This window comes from Trachemys scripta, chromosome 5 (genome assembly GCF_013100865.1).
Source record: "Trachemys scripta elegans isolate TJP31775 chromosome 5, CAS_Tse_1.0, whole genome shotgun sequence".
NCBI lineage: Eukaryota > Metazoa > Chordata > Testudines > Emydidae > Trachemys > Trachemys scripta.
In genome coordinates this window covers 122,192,751-122,217,535 of record NC_048302.1, presented here as the reverse complement: position 1 = coordinate 122,217,535, position 24,785 = coordinate 122,192,751, and the positions used below count along the sequence as shown (strand labels likewise).

General features: G+C 39.7%; 1 protein-coding gene across 2 annotated transcripts in view; it reads right to left on the bottom strand.

The window, feature by feature from the left end:
• The window catches only part of LETM1 (leucine zipper and EF-hand containing transmembrane protein 1), a 61,133-nt gene that overhangs the window by 10,692 nt on the left and 25,656 nt on the right, over nucleotides 1-24,785 (bottom strand). For both annotated transcript variants that reach the window (XM_034771196.1, XM_034771197.1), the window contains exons 5-12: nucleotides 21,200-21,337; nucleotides 13,449-13,652; nucleotides 11,644-11,763; nucleotides 11,023-11,154; nucleotides 8,008-8,187; nucleotides 7,189-7,344; nucleotides 2,085-2,219; nucleotides 1,179-1,369 (exon numbers count right to left, since the gene is read on the bottom strand). In XM_034771196.1, coding sequence (XP_034627087.1) covers nucleotides 1,179-1,369; nucleotides 2,085-2,219; nucleotides 7,189-7,344; nucleotides 8,008-8,187; nucleotides 11,023-11,154; nucleotides 11,644-11,763; nucleotides 13,449-13,652; nucleotides 21,200-21,337 — 1,256 coding nt within the window. The remainder of the gene's footprint in view (nucleotides 1-1,178; nucleotides 1,370-2,084; nucleotides 2,220-7,188; nucleotides 7,345-8,007; nucleotides 8,188-11,022; nucleotides 11,155-11,643; nucleotides 11,764-13,448; nucleotides 13,653-21,199; nucleotides 21,338-24,785) is intronic.

Below are 24,785 nucleotides of genomic sequence, written 5' to 3'. Positions count from 1 at the left end.
GGGGGGGGGGGGGGGGGGGGGGGGGGGGGGGAAAGAGGTGGAAGTTTCGCCTAGGGTGCAAAACATCCTTGAACCTGCCCTGGATAAAAGCAGCCTTGGAGAGGGCTAGGGCAGGGGCTGAGAGAAAAACCTAGGCTGATTGGAAAAGTAGTCTCAGTTGGGGCCACGCCCCAATCAGGCCACAGCTGGCCCTATAAAGGGGCTGCTAGGCTGGAGTTAAGTTGGTCTGTCTCTCTCTAGTTGTTGAGAGGGATGGGCCTGGCTGCTGGGCAAGGTACCCAGAGTGGAGCAGGGTTTGGGGAAGGCTAGAGGAGCTGAGGAACTCCAGCCTGGAAAACCCACAGGCTACAGGCCTTGCTAAAGACCAGAAAAGGTACTGGGGTTGTAGAGGGCAGCCCAAGGGTAGGCAGAGGCAGCAGGTCCAAACCCTCCTTGCCAATGATGAGTGGCAATTATACTGCAGTCTGCCCCAGTGAGTGGGGGCTAGATGGTGACTAGCAGTAGCCCAAGACTGAGGTGAGGATAGGGGAGTGGGGGTTCCCCAGGGAGGGAAGACCCAGCGAGACTGTGAGAAGTGGCACTGGGGTCCGGGAGGGATGGGGACCAGCGGCAAGGCAATACACTGGCCTGCAGAGGGCGCTCTGGAGGCTGGCGAGCTAATTCCCTGGACGACTAGCAGGAGGCGCCACCAGGTGAGTCGTCGCCCTGCTACACTGCATAATAAAACCTTTATGGAATTTGTTTGGAAGTCAGAAAGCATGCCAAGATAAAATGTTGGTGTATTCTACACAAATGTAACTAAGGGCTTGATTTGGCCTGCAGAACCTTTACTACTGGTGTCAAGCACAGGAAGGCAAGGTCCCAAAGAACTCATCCTGACTCTCAAAGCTCAGACTGAATTTGCAGGACTGGGAGTTTGGGGAGAAACCCATCTTTTTATTTGTATATTAACCAGATTTGAGATTGAGATCACAGAGATTGAAGCCCACAAATGCAATTTTTGCAGTCACTTTTCAGAATTAAACCGTACATTAAACTTTTGAAACAAAATAACTTCCTTGCTATTATTTTTTTTCCAAACCAACCTAACGCAAGAATTCATGTTTCAGCCTACCACACAGACTGATGGCGGGGAATGAGTGTTTTGAAAAGGAAGTGTGGTGCCATCATTCACTTACCCAATAGGTGGACTAGCACCTCTGTCCAACTGTCCATCCACCACCTTTTGGTCGGTCTCTAGTTCATTAATAATTTTGCCAATTTGTCCAATCATTCGGTTCACCCTTTTGGTTAACCGCTTGCTTGCTTTAGACTCTTCCACTACATCCTCTTGTCCTGTTTTAGATAGCTCCTTTATCTCTTGCAAATCCTAGAGGAGATGGTGAAGCAAAAAAGCGTTCATGAGAAGATAAATTTGCAACAACAAATATAGTAATTTGTAACAGAAAAGCAGGAGTCATATGCAAATCAAAAAGGTTGCAGCAGGAGAGGAAGCAATTATTGCTGTTGTCAGACACATGGGAACAGTGAATTTTAGAGTCTAAAAATGAAGGTTAATTTTAGAAATTAAATTAATGTTGTGGCTAGTTCTACATGTCCCTTACATAGTCCTAAATCCTCGACCATTCCCCTCCTGTCAATTAAAAACCTTTTCATCCATCCTAGTATTTCAACCCCATATCCTTTCAGTGTCTTACAGCTGGATTAGGACTTCTTTCAGACAGCATCAACACCACTTTACAGATTGGAGAAATTGTTCCCTATTGATTTTAAGAGGCACTCCATTCCCCTCCCAGATCATACTGCCTCTGTGGCACAGGGAGCATGGGATAAAGAATAGAGGCCAGATTCTCAGCTGATGTAAACGGTCATCGTTCCACTGACTTCAGCTGAACTTGAACTATTTACACAAGCTGAGGCTCTGATGGTCCTGCATGACAACATACCACACAAGAACTGAGCAAGTAGGCCTTGCCAACCGTTTCCAATGTGGGTGTTCTCAGCTCACAAAATAAATCGTAATAGTTTAAGGTTACTTTTTCTAAGAATATGTATGAACAGAGCTTCTCCACCCCATTCTTTACCTCACTATATTCCTGAACATCATCCTTTAGCTCCTCAAGCTCCTCCTTTTCTTTTGTTAACGATTTCTTCTTTTCCTTCAGTTTGGTGCAAGCATCACTCAGCATGTCAATCTCCTCCTTGGTTATTTCCTCACCCTAAAAAGTGGAATATCCAAATAAGCATAGGACACATTTGTGGTTTCTTCCAGAAAAAAAAAATTTGATTCAGTGTGAGTTGTATTCTTTTACGTTTCAGAGCAGGTATAATACATAGACTGATATTGAGATTGATGCATGGATGTTAGGTATATTAGAACAGTCAATCTACTCAGTTTTTGTTACTATAATTGTCCCTTAGCCCCTCTGGCAATTTCTGTGATTTTCACAGCCATATTTCCCTACTGTTTAAACAGTGTTTCTCTCCTACCTGTTGCTGTGTGAAAGAACACAAATAGAGGAAACGTTTCTTTTGTCAGTCAATGTAACTGACTGTATGAAAAGTTCTGAAATGCACATATCAATTAAAAAAAAAAAGTTCCTTCCTCCTACAAGCTCTTTAAACTTATAGTAATCTTTGGTAATAGTGTAAAATTAGCAGGTATCACATTTCGAGACAGTTGTCTGACTTATAAACTGCTGTCTTTTTAAACACCTAATACTCAAAAGTAAAAAATCCTAATCTTCAACCATCCCAAAATGAGAACACCAGAAGCTAGTCTCGAAAAATGGCTCATCACAAACAAACAGAACTAAGAAAGGCTAGTAATCTCTTTAGCTGGAGCCAGGAAATTAAGACAAAGACATAAGCAAACACATCTGCATTAATCCGTAAGAAAAAAAATTGTATAAATACCATTTTAGCCTACAAAAATAGCATAGACTGCAAAATGCTATGATTATTTGTGACATTTAGCTCTAATTGCCCATCTTATGAAAAAAGCATTTCACCCAGTTGCTTCATGGGAAAGTGCCTGTTTCACTTCATCACCTATCCTTTCCCAGTTCACTGATAAATGAACACTGAACACAGATCATAATGTACTCTTCCAATAATTAAATGATAGCTCTGACCCTTCTTGGTGAATATATTTGCTGAGCAGTGGCATGAGGAATCGACATTTTCTCCTTCAAAAATCTGCAAGAAGATCAGGCTAGAAGCTTTGCTTTTTTGTCAGATCACCATAGCTGCAATTCCCAACTTAACAAGCAGTAAAGAAAAAAAAAAGCAAGCCATCATCCATTAATATATCAAAGTCTCTTTTGCTGGTCCATTTAACACCTTTTCCATTTCTGACATGCTTCTTTATTAACTGTGTGTGTTTATTTTGGAAAAGTCATGTTTGTACAAGATATTGAAAACTTTCAGTATTCCACAAATCGAGTATGCCAGTGTACATTCACATTGTTTAAGACATCAACCAGTACTGTGTTTTCAATGCTTGTGTAACTGATTTTACACCTCATTAACTGCATGAATCATATCAAAGAGTGTTTCTCTCTCTCTCACACACACACACACACACACACACACACTTTCAACAAATAACCAGAGGAGATCAGCTCACAATGAGAACCTTCTTTGCGTCAGAAGTGAGGTTTTGGCAGACTCTTAATTTACAGGTACCATCAATCTCCCTACACATTTTCAATGTAGTTTCTAAAATTTATAATATAATAAAGAAGAAAAGTCTCAGAGCTAAGACAAAATGACAGTCGATTAGCACAAACTCATCCATGTATGTTCTATTTTGTGGGTTAAAGCAGTCAGTTTAAAAGAAGCCACTAAGTTGTTTCAAGAAAGTATCTAAAATTACTCATTACTCATCTAAAACAATAAGTTCCCCCGCGAAAAAATTGTCTGGAAAGGTCTGACCAAACGTGCCAACTCTTTTTGGGTTCCTACACCAGATTTAGTTCTCAAATTATTTTCATTATCATCTTCACAATCTTTTCCCACTCCAGAAACTAATCTTGGTCTCCCTTGGACAGATACTTCGTTTCTGCCACATATTTACTGATATTCACATGTAATATTTTTGCACAATTTCTTCTTTGCTTCCATTTTCGAAAGATATCTCAGAGCATTTAAATTCTTCACACGTGGGAAAAAAGGGTATCATTTTAAATATGGGTTACCTTGAAGCCTCTTCTAAGGAAACAAAACCCAATTAAGTTTGCTTCCCCTTCATATCACAGCCGCGATTGTTGGAACCGGGCATTATATTAGTTGCCCAGTATCACCCCTTTTCAAGGTGACAGTGAACTTCTATGGTATAGTAAGCAGTATTGTTCAGAGAATTCCAGATGAGGTTGAATCAGTACCTTTTAAGTGACTATATAAATTTCTTTTTTGGAGTTATCCTGCTATTAATACAATGTTACTTATTTTCATTTAACTAAGGCAGTGATGATAACCTAACAAGGCAATTTGATATTTAAAGTATTCATTTAAAGTTAGCAGTAATGTTGATCTGTAGGAGCACTGGTGGTCAGAGAAATCTGACCACCACATCTACTGAACAGTAAATTTTATAATAATTAACAAAAAAGAACTAAGAGAAATTCAAATATAAGTTACATTTAAGAAAAACACTTCCACAAATAGTAGAAAACCCAAACTGAGCATCATAAAATGTTTGATTTTCTACAGCAAAACACAATTAAATTTCTAACATTAGAAACATAAAGCATGTTCCTAACCTTAATACATAGGTACCACTGCCACTTTTCAAACTTTGCAGCATGGAAGAAAATAGAAACTAGTAATGTAAGTTGTTTGAATGATCACTAAGTTAATGCAACAATATATTAAGCAGATGCTCTATGCTAGTCTAAACTGAATTACAAAAAGCACACAGACACGCACAGCAAACTACTACTGTGAATAATTTAGTTCTCAAAAGGTTAAACAATCAGACAAGCTAGAAAATGCAGAACATTAGAGAACTACTCATGAAGAATTCCTCAAAACAACAAGTGGGGGGGGGGGAGTAAGAGTACAAACTATAGAGAATATATACTCTAGAAAGTGACATTTGTATTGCTTTAGGAAAAAAGTTTATAGAATGCCTGAAGCAAAGAGCAGTGTCACATTTTCAAACAAGATTTTCTACAGGGCAAATCTGACAACCACTGAACAAGATTTAAAAAAAAAAAAAAAAGTCATGTGTGTGTTCTGGGTGCCATTTCCTGGTCAATTCATAACTTTTTCCCTACAACTCCTTAAAAAAATAATTACATTCTAGGTTTTTGGGGTTGTAATAGTTATCTTTTTAGAGATTTCTCTGAAATGAGAGCATCTTGTTCACCATTTTGTTCTAGGATAGTGAGATTAGTCTAGTGTGCATGAATCAGTGTCCTAGCATGTCAGTTTTCAAGATCACAGTACAGGTGACATTGATGGAGTCCACAAAAACCCCTCTGTAGTATATTTCCAATAATTTCAGATAATAATGTAATAAACATATAGCATTGTTATTCATGATGGAGAAGGTCCCATTTTCCTCTTTATGAATTCAGTTCCCTCCATGAAATAGTTTGGGTTTTCGGAAGCTTGTAAAAATTCATCTCTTAACATAATAGATGTATATTTGGCCCAAGATCTAGAAAAGCACTTATACCTATGCTTATGGCCTGTGCATGTTTGGGGACAGTGAACCAACCATCATCTAACCCCCACATCTGTCATTTTATAACACTATACTTCAGCTATTCAAATCTTGTAGCTAAACAATAAAATGGACACTCAGAGAATCTTTTCCCTTCATCTTGACAATTCCTTTGCCACAACCAGGTGAACTGATCACAAGTAGTATCAGGAGTGCAAACCTACTCAAGGTAAAAGGTTTTTCTACAACTGATTCTTTGCCAAGGGATGCAATGATGAGACTCATCTCTTTAGAAAACCAAGCTGTTAAAGTAAAAAGGAAAAGCTTATAAAAAATGGGAAAATACCGAGTATGGTCAAACAATGCTGGGAACGAACGAACTGACGAATGAACGCGTGCACACACACACACACACACACACACTTACTTCTCCAGGGACATTTTTAAAACTTAAGGGGTCCACAAATGGAGTCCAAAGTAGCAATTTAGAAGAAGCTAAGCTAGAGAGCAAGATTTAAGAGCAGAGAGAGGGACACTTCAAAAAGATTCTGGCAAATTCAAATAAGTCTTGGGTGAATTTCTATATACAGTTGATTTGGACAAGCTCCCTAAACCACTAGACCGTCACCTAAATGAAAGGTGGCAAGTTCAATAATCGCACTGAATCCTGCCAACAGAAACTGCTTGCCCCACTGAAAGCAGAAGTGAGTTTATAATGATCCCAGCATTCTTCCTTTTAGCTTAAGACACTGTTTGGCAGCTGTGTAAAGCTAGTAACATTTTAAAGTGCTCTATTCTTCCTGCAGGCTGTAAGGAAACCTGACTGGGTCAAAACTTAGCTCACAGCTGATTCCTGTATTAATGAGTTTGTTGTGCATGTAAAAGATTCCAATACAAAATATTAGAATGCTAGGAATTACACCATGAGAGAGACAAGGGGCCATATTCTTGCTCTCAGTTACCCAATCTACACACAGAAAAATAATCATAACCGAGTTCCTGAAGATATACATACATCACTGTAACAAAGAAGTCTCCTAAACCATCATCCTAATTCTAGAAGTTAGGCCTTCCATCTTCTGGACTATGCTCTTTAAGAAAGAAACGCATTTTTATCTTGTTTTGTAAAGTGCCATACATACACTCCTGCCCAATGGTATTATATAAACAATAAGCAGTAAAAATGGAAGTGCCGCGGTCTAAAACTCCTAAAGCCACTGCAAACAACCTCAGAACTAGGTTTATCAGCTGCACAAAATGGAAACGTTTTAAGACTGTGGACAGGCTTAGCAGTTTTGTCCTAGGCCTTGCACGCAGGCAATTTAAGGGTTTGGGGCCAGACGGATTTCTCTTCAGGAGGTAAGATAGCTAAAATAAGCAAGTCTGCTAAGATTTTCCTCAAATCACTGAACTGTGTTGAAGAAATTAAATTGCCTCTACAGTGGTATTTTTATACTGGATCAGCTTACACTTTTCAAACACTGTTTTTAAAACCGGTCTTTAATACCAAAATTTACCTTAATGCCTTCTAACACTGGTGCTGTATCTTTCAAGGTCTCTGAATGCAGAGTCAAATCCACACTAGCCAGTTCATGTTCAGTATCCACAGCTATCTGGCTTTTCTTCACATGTACAGCAGCTGCTTCAAGATCCACTGCAGACTCCATCTCTTTCTGAATTTCAAAACCACATTGAAAAAAATATTCATTAATACAAAACAGCATCACGTTTCTGTTTTCAGAATCATCTGCTTAATTAGATACAGGTTCCAAGACACTACAAAAGCAGTATGAACGTCTCTGCCAGTTACAAATTGACCAACTTCAATTACAATGTCTAAGCCCATTTCATGAAAATATTAATAAAATTATGCCTTTTAAGATATGGCTTGATTCAACAAGAACATTAAGTTTCCATAGACAAGTAAGCCAAACAATGTTATATCTAGTATATTCAAATTTTTTTAATGTTAAATATTAGCAAATCCAACTGCAAAGAATATTTTAGGTAGAAAAATCTGGAAACTCTTTAAACAAAAATATCTCCTGTTGCCTCCAAGTAACAGAATCAAACATAACAGAGGGAAATGACATTTTAGGTTATTTAGTCAATCCCCTGAATTGCAGGATTATTCTCTATATTTCTTTTTCTTCTGCCTCCCATGTTTTAAGATGCCCCACATTTTTCAAATGTGCATTTTGATGTCTTTTTGATTACAGACAAAACCCAGAATAGATGCACTATAAATCCCAAAAGAAACACAATGGAGTCCACAATGGACTAAGTGTTCATGCTACTGACGCACTTAATTCTCAACAGCTGGAAGTTGCACTTACCCTTGCTGCAACCTGAAGGATTTCTTTGGCTTTCTCAGCAGCTTCAGACATTCTTTCCATCTCTTTTTCTTGATTTTCTTTTCTAATGGCTTCTTCTTCCTGAAGGGTTGCTTCCAGCTTAGCTTTATTATCTACTTTTTCACCCTCGACTTCTGCTGCTTTGACTTGAGCCTCTTTGGCCTAAACAGATTGGAAGGATAACATATGAACAAACTTCTACATTTTGAATTATGTAGCTCAGAGGTCTTAAACAGTTCAGTGAACACACTGTCAAACAAATAAAAATTATACTACTAGTGCAGTCCACAGAAAGAACTGTTTATTTTGAGAAACCTACAGTGCCTTTCTACTTTGATACTGTTAAAGCTTTTCATTCTCATTGTGCAAGTCATTCCTTTCTCCTGTCCCCTATATGAATCTTTTTCAGGACAAAATTGTAAACAAGTTTTGAAAACCCATTCCTTCAAAACAGACACGTTTGGCAGAACATATTTAGGTTAACTTTTATCCCAGTAACCTCCCACAACATGGTAGACCAGACACACAGGAAGATGCAGTACCTGCACTGAAGAACTTACAATCTAAGTCAAAAGCAACATCAGAAGGGTGAGGAAGAGGGATTACACTCTAAATACACACAATAGGAGTATAAATTAAAGCTAATTTTGACTATTAACTACACTGGTCTGCCCCTCACCCTATCCGTCTGAAATTTTGCCTATTTCTTGTGGTATCATGGAAGAAAGGAATCTTTTGGAAGGGATTTAAAGGAAGGCAGTTCCATGCACAGTGGACAGTGCAGAAGCAACACAAAGATGGTTGTGGGACACACAGATGGTTAAGACTAGCATTGCTAAAACAGTGGAAACAAAGTAGTAAAAGCTGTAACTGAATAAATATTTCTGTAATCATATCCTTGAAACAGCACCTACAAGTCTGTTAAAAATAAATAAATAGTCTTTAAATAAATACTATATCAGTCTTTACCAGTTGACTTAAAACCTTGAATAACTTAATTTTTATAAAAATTAACCTCCCAATCAGGGAAAACAGGTAGATGAATGTGAATCTGTACAACCACTATGCAGTGTTTAGGTAATTGTGTTTGGAAAGATATGTAATAGGTTCTGTATGGCTGCCTTAAAGATGGAATGGTCAACTGACAGAATGATAGCTACCACTGTCAGCATACCCTGGAAACGAAATGGCTTTAATATTACAGGTAGTCCTCGGACTTATGACACAACTGGTTCCTGAAAATTGTGTCATAAGTCGAAACATAACTTGGAACTGCAATCAACTCCATTGCGGGACCGAGTGTCGTAAAGTCAAAACCAATAGTCGTAAGTCGAATCAGGGTGTCAATTCAGAAATGTCTTAAGGCGAATGTCGTAAAGTCGAGGACTGCCTGTACTTTCAAATGAGAACTCTTCTACTGAAAGAGACAGGATGAGACAGATATGACTTCCAATATCTGTGACCCCTGGCAACTGAATTCAAAATTGTGACTGGAGCAGCTACTATAGTGGAGACAGGAACACTGTAGGACAGCTGACGAAGGACTGTTAAGGTTTAAACAGGTCTACACTAGCACTATAGTGACAAAGTAGGTTGACTTTGGCCTTATGTCATTTGGGGAGGTGATGTTATTGTGTCAATGTAATGGGGTGCCTATGGCAGTGGAAGACAAATTCAGGTGTGGATACATGCAAAACTAATTCATAAAACTCTGGTCAACATAACTTGGTAGTATAGATCAGACTGTAGTAAATATCTATCTCAAAGCCTGGGGACTTTTAAGGTCTTGTTTATGGAACAAACTGTTACCATGAGGAGTACGGAGCAAGAGAAAATATTGACAAGATAATTAAAATAAAACCAAAGACAACTTTCAGGGATTTGGGATAAGATTACTTTATTCTCCAAATCTGGTGAAGATTAAAACTTTGTGTTTCAAGAAATCTGTGAGAAAAAAAAGTTACTCCCAAGATACTTGTCCGAAAGCTTAATTATAACTGAGCCAAGTAATGATGATTCCAAAGAGGAATTAGTGTGTTTTGAGAATCGTGCTGATCTCCCATGACTAATTTTGAATGCAAGATTTCAGATACAGCATGCTCTTAAAATGCTTCACTAATGAAGAGTTGGCCAGACTCCCTCCCTCTCTACAAAGCAGTAGAACAGTCAAATTTTAGTTTCTCCTGCTTACTCCAAGACTTTGGACATCAGAGATATTTCAGGTAGGCTCACCCAATATGTTGTTCTTAATGGAAGAAAAAGGAGACAGCCAGACTGCCTCTTATTTATTTTCAACTGGAGACCAGCAGAGAAACTTGAATTTGCAGACAGAGAAATGTATACTTTGCCCGACGGTGTGTTGCACAGCAGCTTGCAGGAGTCAGAGGGTCACAATCTGCATAACTCAGCCTGCAGCCACCCTCACTGTAACCATCTTTAACATGGCAGTGGAGCCTGCAAAGACTACATACCTTAAGATCTTTATCTTGCTCACTATGGTCTTTACCTCATACTGAGATGCAGTACTGCAAGCTTAGACCTATGGTTTTTTGCCTGCCATGTCTGTGGATTAAAGATGAATGTGCAGCAGGACACATTTGACTTGAGGGTCATTTTTTGGTCAGAACCTTCAGTACATGCCTTTTTCTTTGTGCTTTCAAGGTGCCTCAGAGCCTCCTGTTAAGGACAGTTAGGCTTTCCCCAGCACTATGCATAATAAGTCTTCCAACTGCTGCCTAGTCACTCCGACCTGCAGTAGTGCATACAAAAATTTTCAAATGCTATAGCCGTTTTTGACCAGCCAGTCATCCAGCTAAGCAAACTAATATGTTGTTCATCTAAGTACATCACAGTGGCTACACTTTTTACACAGGGCCAATACAAAGCTAACACTTAACACTAATATGATTAGTGCTTATATAGACACAGAATGCCAGTTTTCAGAGAAACTAGTTTTTGTTGAAAGATAGTGTACTGGTTATATAAAGTAATACATACCACACTCTCTGGTAGGGTCTGGAGTGTTGTTTTGAGCTGATCAGCTGGTGAAAGTGTCTCCGGAAGATACATAGCTCTGGATAAAATAAGCAATGAAGTGGGGATTTGTTGGTCCAGGTGCAGCTCTAGCCACTGTAATTCAAATAGATATACCTATATAGTTATATTTTAATCACACAGAAAATAGGAATTCCACAGCAAATTGGAAGTTACCACTTATTTTCTAGATACAGTATAAAATAATACAAAGTGTAAGTTATATTTTAATTTACTAATGTATTCCAAATAGAACCGAGATCTTTAGATGAAAGCCGCTATGCACAATAAATGCCAGAGCTGCATTCTCTTAAACAAAAGGTATACATGGGATCAAAAAGCGACAAAAGGTGGTTCAAGGTGTACATCAAATTTAGAACTATTGGTCTTAGACCCAAATCACAATTTATGAGAGCTTTATAATTTGAGTCTGATTAATGTATATAAATTTTATACCTCAGAAAATAGTAACAGATTCAGTAAAGACCAATACCCATATTGTTCATTTATATAATATGCCTACACAGAACAGTATTACTATTTTATGATTAAACAAGTACTGAAGTGATCTTACTGGACATGTACCTGTTTAAGTTGTTCCTTTAGTCGTTCTTCTGTTACGCCAAGAGCTCTCATACCTCTTGCTCTACATGCTGCCTGCAGTTCTTTAACAGTCAGACTGTCAACTCCTTCCTCCGCAATCAGCTATACAAGATGTAAAATAAACACCTCACATGTAACGAACATGTAAAAAAAAGTGTTAACAGGAAAACAATAAGCACATAGATGTTTAGAATGATCACTAGGGGCTGCTGTGATGATAAAAAAAAAGAGAACCGCAATGTTTGGAACAAGAGATAGACATTTATGTTGCACATTTCAAGCAGCATTAAGTTGTTTTAAAAAGTTCCAGAACTGCCCTGGGTTTTGGGGTTTTCTTGGTAAATATTTTAAATCATTTCTATGACATGAAGTTTACAAAAATATTTTCCCTTTCATTCTATATTCCTATTGTCATAAATAGTAGTTACAAGCACAGATCAACCGGGTGGGGGGTGGAGGGGGGAAGACATACATAAAATCAAAAGATTAAAATGGTATTGTGAATGTAAAGGAAATAACCTAGTGTTAAAGTTACATATAGCTGAACTTTCCAAATGGGTAGTCCTATCAAATCCATGTTTACCTTCATGGATCCCTATTGGACAGATATTAAGAACTTGAGAGGTGGGTTAATGAGCTGTAGTTATAGGAGATGATTCAGAACTGTACTGCCTGTATTGGTGAATTTAGTAATCAGAAAACTGTAGTATTTTTCACAGCCTAATATTTATCTGTATCTAGAAGTCCTTCATAAAACAGGACTTGCCTTCCCAAAATTTCCATAATTGAAAAGTAAGTTTTCCTTCAAACACGAGTGGCTTTCAGAACAAATCAAAGCTACTGGATTTTGGCACTTATGAAAAGTGTTCAATTAACAACATTGTTTGTGCAGGCATACACTATGCAAGCTTCTCCAAAACAGTTTTGTCAATGTAAATCAGACCTAATATATTCATAATTAACATAAAACATTTCAGTTCTAGCCCCCCTGAAAAGAGAGATTGACAGTCATAGTAAAGTGTGTAGTGAGGAAGATGAGCACAAATGGCTAGCAAAAGACAACAAAATAATCAAATCCATCTTTCTATGGCCACACCAAATTTGAAATAGACTCTCAAACGTAAGGTTAGTGTACGAACCAAATGTTTCTAGCCCCAATGCTATACTTTTGCCTTATTTTTAAAGGCCCAGCATTTCTTTCCTAAATTGAGGAAGCTCACCTAATTTTAAGGCTTCAGTCTTTTTGCTGAAGTATACAACTAATATTAATAAAACTTTGAGACAAAAATAAGTAGATGCCTAGAAACAAAACATTTGTATATTTCAGCTACACTTGATAAGATTAGATTTTTGATCTGTAAATGTTGGTAAATGTCGACTTCACCATACACACAAACCAATATTTCCATCAATAATAATTTTTAAAATGTACAGCTAGGCAAAGAAAGAAATATATTGCTTAAAACTTAAAGTTTGATTAAGGATATTTACTATGTATGTTTTGACATGATGTTGACATTTTATGTTAACGATTATAAAGTTATTACTTTTTGAATCTCAACATCTGTCAATAAATAATGACTGTCTTCCTCCCCTATAATTTCCCATAACCCTGAAATTTTAGATCTACAAAAAATTTAAAAATGTTTTAAAATAAAATTGATAATATCCATCAAAAATATTAATATAAAAATCAAATTCTGCCAAGCTTACTTATAGCATTGGAACAGGTAAGTTTTTTTGTTTTTTTTTTTTTTTTTAATCAAAGCATGACTAAAATTACTTACTTTGTCATCTGCTTTCATGGACCTCAACCTCATGATCAGCTGGAAGCGCAGAAAGTTATTTGTCCCGATTGACTGAAGTTCCAACAGTTTACAGAGAGCCACCAGCTGAGGCCTAGTAAGATTGTCCAGTGTAAGCTCATCTTCAAACAGTTTAGAGAACCGTAAGATCTCCTCATTACTAGGTCTTTCACCAGTCTCTCGGATCTAAGAAAATAAAAAAAATTATCTCAAAGCAAGTTTAATGGATAAATATCGCTTTTAACAATAAGTACTGTACAGTTCTTAACTAAAAAAATTTTGTTCCAATTATCCATAATGTTTTCACATTAGTGTAATTAGTGTGTATTCAGACACAGGGTCTTTTGTCTCTCACAGCAAATAAAAGGTTGTCAACAGAACAGTCTGCATTGAGTAATTTGAACCCCTACCCCATCCAACCCCGTTTCCCCTGACCACCACCCACACCCCCGCCCCCTGACCACCACCCCGAACTCCCCTGCCCTCTCTCCACCCCCCCCGCTCCCTGCCCCCTTACCGTGCTGCCTAGAGCACCAGTGGCTGGCAGTGCTACAGCCAGGCCACGCTGCTGCCGCCACCACCACACAGCACAGAGACTGGGTCAGGTCGGGCTCTGCAGCTGTGCTGCCCCAGGAGCTCACAGCCCTGCTGCCCAGAGCATTGTGCCGGAGCGAGTGAGCGGAGGCTGCAGGGTAGGGAGGACAGCAGGGGAGGGGCCGGGGCCTAGCCTCCCAGGCCAGGAGCTCGGGGGGCCAGGCAGGATAGTCCTGCAGGCTGGATATAGCCCACGGGCTGTAGTTTGCCTATCCTGACTTAGGCAGAGTAGGATTCCCGATACTCTGCCTGACAACTATTATTTGAGCTAGCATCTCACGTATATTCAGACACCTAAACAAAACCTGCACTGTGAAGTTTTGTCACTGGATTATCCAGCTGGAAATCTGGGAATCTGTTCATCCTCGGAGAGGCTGATAGTTTTCCAGTCATCCGATGAACTTTTATTAACCAGAGAACACAGAAATTTGGGAGCTAAGAAAGGCTATGACTGCATCAACCTCAAAAGTGTCCCTACGTTGAAGAGGCTACAAGTTGGAGAGAGGGAGGTAAAACGAGAAGATGCATTTTACAATTTAAGAGTGCCCTTCTGCTCTGCTAACATTAGCTTCAGCAGAAATTAGGAACACTGATCCAGTACAGTAGCCTGCAAAAGGGATCTTTATAACAGAAGTATTTTCTCTTCAGTTTTTATGATCATCATATCTGTCACAGGCAAAGAAAAAAAACTATAGCCTGTTTCCAAAATCTGTTGAGGGTGCAGAAGTAGCTTTCCCAGTTCACAAATGCATTAAAAGACTTAGGAACTCCCAAACCCCACATCATGTAGGACTTTTTAAATCAGTGGCTTCGAGAAAGATAAGTATACCACTAACAAAGCACCTAAAATATTTGGATTAAAAAAAATAAAAAACAAGGGAAGCAGTCTAGCCTTTTATTATTCTGGTATCTGCACTGTATGATGTAAGGAAAGTGAATGTGATATGAAGTTTGTCTCATATTGCAAATGATTAAATTGTAGTTGTGACAGCACACACACACACACACACACACACACGGCAAACCTTGAAAAATTCTCTTACCCATCATCACAGGGAAGTAAGAAAATATCCCTAGTGAATATGGGGACCTATGTCATCAATTTCTGAAGAAGTTAACCATATTTTAAATTGCTACTAGCTTTTAGGGTTGTAACGTTAACCTTGTCACTGTGAATCAATGCAGTGGTATTCTTCCTGTATCTTCAGACAAAATTCCAGTACCTCTGCAGCTGCTGCTCATAAGTCTGCCAAGAAGCAGCAAAGAAATTAGGCAACTCAGTTTCATTATTCCTGTTCAGAATCTTGGGAGCACCAAGGAAACTGCCAAAAGTCATGCCAATTTCCTGCTACTCAAAAAAGCTATGGCCAGAAGCAGAGGAAGACTTTGGACTTATTTGCAAGGGAAAGAATTAAAACAAAACAAAAAACAAAACAAAAAAAGTTGTATGAGAAGAGAAGGCTACTCGCCATATGCAGTAACTGATGTTCTTCAAGATGTGGAGGTATATGTGCATGCTGCCATTTCTTCCAGGATTCTGTCCCTAGATCTTGCTTGGGTGCACCATGGTTCATAACCTCTGGGTAGTAGGTTTATGTTAAATTTGTAGATCCTTTAGCTGCCAGAAGGGAGGAGCTTTGCCTTTTTCCCTTGCCTTCCTCAACAGAGCCTCTTGACTGCTGTAAGGGTGACAGTTTGATACTCCTTTCTTCTGTCAGAACATTCTGACTCTCATAAGGTGGGGTGAGGGGGTAGGAAGGAGAACAAAAAAAAAAAACAAACCACAAGGCAGGAGGACAGAGCAGAAGGGCTACTTCTACTTTGAGTAGTATCCCTATGGATGCTCCACTGTAGGTAACTGTAGACCAGTACTCCTACAAGGAGTGTGTTGAGAGAGCGGAGTCACTCTAGAGTCCTTTGGAGAATGTAGGGATTCATCAGCATGCTCAGCAAATAGTTTGGAACCCTCAAAGGGTAGATCCTCAACCATGGTCTGCACCGCTTTAGGGAATCTGGAGAGGTGAAGCCACGATTCTTGTCTCATTACCATGGCTGTTGCAATGGAGTGGGCAGCCGTGTCTGTGGAATCCAGGGAGGCTTGTAGCGCCATGTAGGTGAGAAGGTGTCCTTCAGGCATGAGTGCCTGGAATTGCTCCTGCTTTTCATCTGATCTGGCAAATGTTGATAGAATTCCTGTGTTTTAGAATATAGTAGAACCTTAAAGATACAAACACCAGAGTTATGAACTGACCGGTCAACTGGACACCATGTGAAACTGGAAATAACCAATCAGGCAGCAGCAGAGACCAAAAATATAAGAGCAAATACTGTACTGTGCCTGTATTGTATCTTAAAGGTAGGCACATCTGGGCTGCCTGTCCCCGCTGCACCCCCACACATGGAGTAGCCACTTACAACTAAGAGATGAAGATGCTGGGGCTGCCAGCCCAAGACAGCCAGAGCCAGCAGAGCAGGAGCAGCACTGGGGTCTGTGCCACTGTCACCCCACCCCAGCCAGGCATGGGACAAGCTTGCAAACTCAGTCTGAGCCAGGGAAAGAAGCTGCCTGCAAGGAAACTTCCGGAACTGAGGAGGGAGCTCAGCTGCTACTGAAGCCTGGCCTGGCGTGTCAGCTGCTGAATCTGGAGCCTGAACTGTGCTTTGTTCAGAGTTACAAACATTTCAGTGTTACGGACAACCTCCATTTCCAAGGTGTCTGTAACTCTGAGGTTCTACTGCAGTTCATATGATTGTATTTGGCCATAAGAGCCTTGTAATTGGCGTTATGGAACTGGAGTGTCACAGAATAATATACTTTGCGACCAAACAAGTCTAGTCGCTTCCAGTTGCTGGGTTGGTATTGGTGTCCCTTCCGGTGTACTGCATTGATGACCAGGGAGTTTGGAGTAGGAGGGGAAAAAAGAAATTTTAAGTCCTTAGCGGGAACATAGTATTTTTTTGTCAATTCGCCTGCAGGCTGGCGGGATGGATGTTGGGGTCTGCCAGAGCACCTTGGCAGAGTCCAAGAGGGTCTCATTAATAGGGAGGACTATCTTTGTCCATGTGGAGGTGTGTAGGGTATCAAGCAGATTATGTTGTTGCTCTCTGACTTCTCCAGCAGGATCAAGAGAAATGCTGTGATTCTGCAGAATAGTTCTTGAAAGTGTCTGAAATTGTCTGCAGACATAGGAGGTGGTGGCCTGATGGCCTCATCGGGGAAGAGGAGGAGAAGTGGAGTTTCCTTCTGCTGTTCCTCCATCATTACTGAGTCCACATCAGGTGGTTGAGAGATGGATGAGGATGGCAATCATGCATGTTCCTGGATCTGCTCTAAGGCGGTTTGGGAAACTGTGCCTTGTACATAGCCCATGGGTCCCAGTAGGGTTGCGTCCGTACCAGGATCCTAGTTCGGTTCTGGGTTCCAGATACACACAGACGATTGGCTGCTCGTCTGTGTTGTGTTCTGGATATGGGGGTAGAACAGAGTACTCTTCGTTCTCTTCCTCTTCTTCCTTGCTGGGAACTGCACCACCCTCTCTCAGTGGTGAAGTGCAGTAGTGTTGTGACTCCAGGGAAGAACATGGGCTACAGGAAGCTCTCTACAGAAAAGCAGAGACTCAGGCATATCAAAGATGACCAGGTCCCTTGGAAATCTGAACTTCTGTGGAACAGGCAAAAGCATCATCAGCACCGGTGGTTGTTTGGAAAGTGAAGGAGCTATTGGTGCCAAGGGCAGCATGCATTCCCTCGAGCGGCCAATAGATGGTATAGATGGCTTATTCGGTGCCAAGATCTTGCCCGGTGCCGAGGATTTGGTCAGTGCCGAAACAGTTGCCTGGGACAAAACACCTGAAGTGGTCTTAGATGAGGCACTCAGTACCGTTTCGGAAACTCTTGCACTGTGCTGCTCAGTCCTGAGAGACATGGTGTCTGCATGTGGTGCTGCCCATTTAGGGTCCTTGGACTTCTCTTTAGCTCCAATACCAGAGGTACCTAGATGGTCATGGAAGCTAAGTCTCACCCAGATGATGTTGAGGCTACTGTCCTTGGAAGGAATGGCTTCTCTGAGGTGGTTCCCTCAGCAGGTGATGTAGTAGTCTGTTTCTTCCTGTTAAGAATGTTTTCCTGTCTTGGATGGCTGCAGCAAGCAGGAGTCAGATGATGACTAAGCCAAGGGTGAGAGCCATGCCAGAAAGGTATCAGGGTGAGGGGCCGAAGCTGGTCATAGTGAATTCTCCATGAGGAGAATAGTTAGTCTGAGTTCATAGTCCTTTTGGGCCCAGGTGGTTAAGCTGGTGCAGTGGGTACACTTCTATGCTATGTGGCCCTCACTGAGGCAGCGCATGCACTGTGAGTGACTGGAGTACTTGTGGCACCTTAGAGACTAACAAATTTATTAGAGCATAAGCTTTCGTGGACTACAGCCCACTTCTTCGGATGCATATAGGACTTGTGGCACCTTAGAGACTTAGAGAAGTGGACTGTAGTCCACGAAAGCTTATGCTCTAATAAATTTGTTAGTCTCTAAGGTGCCACAAGTACTCCTGTTCTTCTTTTTGCGGATACAGACTAACACGGCTGCTACTCTGAAACCTGTGAGTGACTGTCACTCATGGGAAAGGCCTCTTGACAAGAGAGGCACCTCTTGTACCTGGGGGATCCCAGCATAGTCCCGAGGGGGGAGAGCTCCCAATCAGGGAGGGCAGGAAATGGGGAAAGCATAAGGTAATGGGAAGGGCAGAGTAACTAAAAGATTTTATTTCAGGGGGGTTGGGGAGGAATTAACAGAAAACGGCTAATCACTACTAATGTAAGGTAAGTTAAGGAGAGTCTCTAAAGGTTGAGGTAGAAGGGCTCTGCTCTGGATTCTGGCCCAGACCAGATAGACTATATATAGATGCCGCCCATGGAGTGAGACAGGGAGAAGCACATGTGCAGCCCAATAAGCACTGCTACTGAAGATCTCTGATCCCAGGCGCAGGAGGCGCTGCTGCACCTACAGTGGAGAATCCATAGGGATACTACTCAAAGTAGTAGCAGTCCTTTTGCTCTGTCCTCCATTTTTTCCCCCCCTTCCTGATCCCTCACTCTGCCCTACGAGAGTCAGAATGCTCTGGCAGAAGGAAAGAGTATCAGACTTTCACCTTTGCAGCAGTCAAGGGGCTCTGGTTGAGAGAGGCAAGGAAAAAAGGCAAAGCTCCTCTCTACTTGCAGCGAAAGGATCTACAAATTTAGCATAAACCTACTACCCAGAGGCTACGGACCATGGAGCACCCAAGCAAGGTCTAGCCTCAGAATCCCAGAAGAAATTGCTAATGCACATATACCCCCAACCAAAGTTGGCATGACAGAGGAGCTGAAGTTTCTCAGAATGCAGCCTCTAGACTTCACTGGTGGGAGCTCCCCTCCACCCCCCCCACCCCCAATCTTTCACACCTACAGGTTTAGTCTTTCATTTTCAGCCAGGGCTCAAAACATTACTAGGTGAAAGGAGTTGATGAAATATCCTAGGCTACAGAGACCATTAGAACCAAAAGAATAAAAAAATTAATTAAAAACAAACAAACAAACAAACACACACCACCACACACCCCTATACTTAACTTTTTGCATTTCTCTGAGATGGGATAATGGAAAAAAGTCAGTTTCACTTTTGTTTATATTCCATTTCTAGGCAGTCTCTTGCCGGTTGCAAACATTAAGGAGAATGTTAATTCAAGACAATTCCCACCCCCTTTCTTAAAATCACAGAAACATTTCTACTGACATAAGTAGTGCCAAAAGATATATAGCATGTTTTATCCTTAAAAATGCAAGTTCCGTACCTCTGCTTCCCATCACAACCTGAGTGTTCCATTAGTACAGAGGTGTGTACATGAGCAAGATATTGTGTTATTAATTTTAATTGGAATACCAACCAGAAGAGAAAAGTATTTTTAAGTTTAAAATTTATAGAACTGATCTAAAATATCTTTGCTATGTGTTTATCTTTTACTAGCACCTCATTAAATTACTTTAATAATGCTGTTTAATAATGCTCCCCTTCCCCCATTAATTCTCCTACAAATCAATAATGTACATGAAAATGATAAGATCTGTTAGATAAAAGTGCATGTGTTTCCTTAAATTACTGAGGCAGTGAGGTCTAGCATATGGAGCTCGGGGTGGAAACCAGTAACTCCAGAGTTCTAATTGCAGCTCTGCACTCAATCTTTTGAAGGGCCTTAACAAGTCACTTAACTTTTCCGAGTCTTTTATCCCCCCCGCACCCCGACATGCAAAGCAGGAATTCTTCCCTAACTCATGGGTGTTGCAAGGATAATGCTTATACAGTAGTTTTATAGTGTAAAAGACTAACTACTGACATCATTAGTTAAGGTACTCAGATGGCTCCATCAACGTAGTATTTGAGTGCCTCACAATCTCTAATGTATTTATCCTCATGGCACCCATGTGAGGTAAGGAAGTATCATTTTACCCATGGGGAATTGAGGCAGACAGATTTAATGCCTTATCTAAGGTCACAGAGGAAGTCTTGGTCAGAAGAGCAGGGAACTGAACTCCAATCTCCCAAGTCCCAAGCTTTACCACATTTACTGAATCATCCTTCCTTTCCAGTGTCGATTAAGTTATGTAATCACAGCTGACTCGGAACAATTACATAATTTCTAGCCAGTTGACTAGAACAGAATTTACATTTTTCTCTCACTTTTCATATTCCATGTCCCAGTGCTAGCCACTGTGTATAGTAAAATGGAAGCTACTACGCATTCAACATTAGAATCAGCTTCATTAACACAGGAAATAAACGATAAGGTAGAGGAGATGTGTTGCTTTTGAGAATTAAAACAGAAATGTATTGGATAAAGTAAAAGTGCCACCTGGAATACCAAAGTGAGATCTCAGCACAATAAATTGTAATTGAAAGAGCAAAATTTCTGCACCTTTTGTTCAGCATACGTCACACACTATTCACTTAAGCCCAACATAATGAGTAAAGATAGGTGACCATGATATAAGTAGCAACAGATTATGCCACAAGCTTAGTTTTCTTCTTCACCACTGTCTATTGCTTAGTAAGATAAAAATATCAAGCAATTTACTTTTTATGTGAACAGAGTACAAGGTTATATTTTTACCTTTTGAAAGAAGGTAGAAAAATCTTTAGTAACATTTCCTTTGGCTGCTTTATTTTTTAAGGCTATCTCCTCAATAGTGTCTTGAAGAAATTTTGCCACTTCAAGTTTCACTCTCAATTCTTTCTTCAATCTCTCCTCCTATAAAAAACAAGAGCATGTTTGCTTTAAGATGTCCTTTCCAGAATTATACCCACCAAGATTCCCTTCCCCCGCACTTGTAAACCTCTCTCTGGATGAGGCTCCACAGGTTTTTTCCAATACTAGAGTATGTTAGATGTCATTACACCACAGCATTTGATCAGTTGCCATTTATTGTCCATCTATAACCTGTTTAGGAAGGACTGACTAGACAAAAAGTGGGGGGGGTGGAAAAGAGAAGATTGGAACTCTGTCAAAAATGGCGTTACCTGTTTCTTGAATGTTATGGATCAATGGTCTAACAGACAATCACAAGATGGAGTACTAGTTGATGTCTGCCACAGACCACCAAGTTACAGTAGCGAACTAGATGACCAGCTCCTTAAGCATTTATGTTATCCAGGGGATCTTCAATCGGAGTAACAAACTGGATGTCTCACGCTGCCAATACTAAAATGTTCTTGAAATTTCTAAAAGTTGTAGATGACTCAAAGAGGGTTGCATCCAACACGGGGGAATTTGAATTTTATATTAGACCTCATCTTGACAGATAAAGAGGAATTGATCACAGAACTAAAAGTTAGTGGTTGCTTAGGCAAAAGTGCTCCTGACTTGATTACATTTGTTATGTGCAAACAGAATAAAGAACCAACCAGTATAATGTATACTTGGCACTTTCAAAGCAACAATTTCACAAAGCTGAAAATTATGAGTCAGATCAACTGGGAGAAGATTTTAACAAAAAAATGTGAATGATAATTGGAATTTAAGAACTTTTTACTAGAAGCCCCAAAGGCTGCAATCTCCCAACTGAGAAAGAAGGCTACAATGATTAAAAAACCCAGCATAGCTAAGTGGGAAAGTACAATATACAGATATAAAAATAAAACAAATGGAATAAAGGAAAAGTTCATATCAATCAATATAAATGAGAAACTAAAAAATTTAGGAAATAGATAAGGGAAGCAAAAGACCACAAATAAATCTATGACTAACAGAGTTAAGGACAACTGTGGGGGAAGGGGTCGGTGGGGGTGGGATAAGGGGCTGCCACCTGGGGGTCTTTGTTGTGGGGGTTTTGTTTATGTTTAAGTGTATCAGAGAAAAAATGAGCCCTAACAACCGCATTGGTTCATTACTAAATGAAAGTGGTAGATTTTCCAATAATGATGCAGAAAAGGCAGAAGTGATTAATAAAATATTTCTGTTCTGTAGTTGGGAAAAAGCCAGATAATAGAGGGGGGAGGGATAGCTCAGTGGTTTGAGCATTGGCCTGCTAAATTCAGGGTTGTGAGTTCAATCCTGGAGAGGGGCACTTAGGGATCAGGGGCACAAATCAGTACTTGGTCCTGCTAGTGAAGGCAGGGGGATGGACTCGATGACCTTTCAAGATCCCTTCCAGTTCTATGAGATAGGTATATCTCCATGTGTTTTTGTTTTTTAAAATCACCATTGTAAGAATAAATACTTTCCATTCCAACAGTAACTAAGGTGGGGATGTTAAACAGAAGCTACTAAGAAGTGTTTTTAAATAAACAGGTCCATAAAACTTGCATCCAAGTATTTTAAAAGAGCTAGCCAAGGAGCACTCTGGACCATTAAAGTAGATGTTTAACAAATCTTGGAAAACTGGGGAAGTTCCAGAGAAGTAAAAAGGTGAATGTTCTGCTAATATTTTTAAAGGGATAAAAGATTACCCCAGTAATTATAGGCCTCTCAGCAACACCAGGCAAAAATACTAGAATTCTTAATACTTTATTTTTTTTATTAATAAGAGTCCTGTAATATAATACCAATCAACATGGGTTGATGGAAAATGTGAAAGTTAAACTAACTTGGTATCTTTCTTTGAAACTACTAGTGTTGATGTAATATACTTAGACTTTTGTAAGGCATTTGACTTTGTACTACATAACTTTTTATTGTTCTAGTTTCTTAATCAAAATGTTAACATGGCACACATTAAATGGATTAAAACTGACTAACAGACAGGTCTCCAAATGTAACTGTAAACAGGGAATCACTGAGCAGGTGAGTTTCAAGTGGGATCCCAAGGGATCTTTTTGGCCCTATGATATTTAATATTTTTATCAATGATTTAGAAGAAAACAAAATTACTGATAAAGTTTGCAGATGACACAGATTGAGGGAATGGTAAACAATAAAGAGGATAAAACACTGAGACAGACGTATCTGCATCACTTGGTAGCTGAGCGCAAGTAATCAATAAGAATTTTAATATGGTTAAATGTAAGGTCTACATCTATGAACAAAGAATACAGGTTATATTTACAGGGTGGAAAAGACTATGCTGGTCTCTGAAAGAGACTTGAGGGTCACAGATAAATCAGCTGAACACTAAGTTCCCGCTGCAACACTGTGGCCAAAAGGGCTAATGTGCGTTTTGCTTGTAAAAACTGGTGAAAATTGAGTAGGGAAGTTATTTTACCTCTGTATTTGGCACTAATGGAACAGGAACACTGTGTCCAGTTCTGGTGTCCACAATTCAAGAAGGATGTTGGAGAGCCATCAGAATGATTACAGGACTAGAAGACATACCTTACAGCAAGAGACTTACAATGCTCAATCTATTTAGTGTATCAAAGAGATGGTTAAGAAGTGACTCCATCATAATGTATAAGTACCTACGTGGAGAACAGAAATCTGATAGAGGGCTCTTCAGTCTAGCAGAAAAAGGTAGAGCAAGATCCAACTGCTAGAAATTGAAGCTAGACATTCCAGCTAGAAATAAGCGGCTTTTTTTTTTTTTTTTTTAAAGTGAGGTTAATTAACCACTGGAACAACCAACCAAGGGGTGGATTCTCAATCACTGGAAATTTTTAAATCAAGATTGGATGTTTTTCTAAAAGATATACTTTAGTTCAACTACAGCTGTTAGGCCTGAAACAGGAATTAGTTCATGGAAGTCCTGTGACCTGGATTATACAGGAGGTCAGACTAGATCACAAAGATCCCTTTCTGGCCTTAAAATCAATCGATTTTATGTAATGTTAGTGCTATGTAAGTTGTGTACATAATTCAGTCTGAATTTAATAAACCGAGGGTTTTATTCAGTGGAACAAGCCAACCTACTCTCCTCTGCATATGATACTTAGGTAAGAGCCACAACTCAACCTCTCTTTTTTTTTTTTTTTTTTTTAAATGGAAAAAGGAAAGATCCACATCTTTCCTTCAGCATCCTGGGAGGTATGCAGAAGAGGAGGTGGCCTTTAACTATGAAATTCAATACAGCTGAAGGCTGCATTTTCTTACAAGTTCAATTTTAATTTTGATTTCCTGGCTTTTTAATGGATAGTTATTAAAAACACAACATAAGAATTTTCACCCTTATATTACTGGTATTTACTCTCAAGCTTACCTACATCTTTAAATGAGGTTTGTCTGGAAATACAATTTTATCAACTTCTGACATAACAAAAAGTTTTGT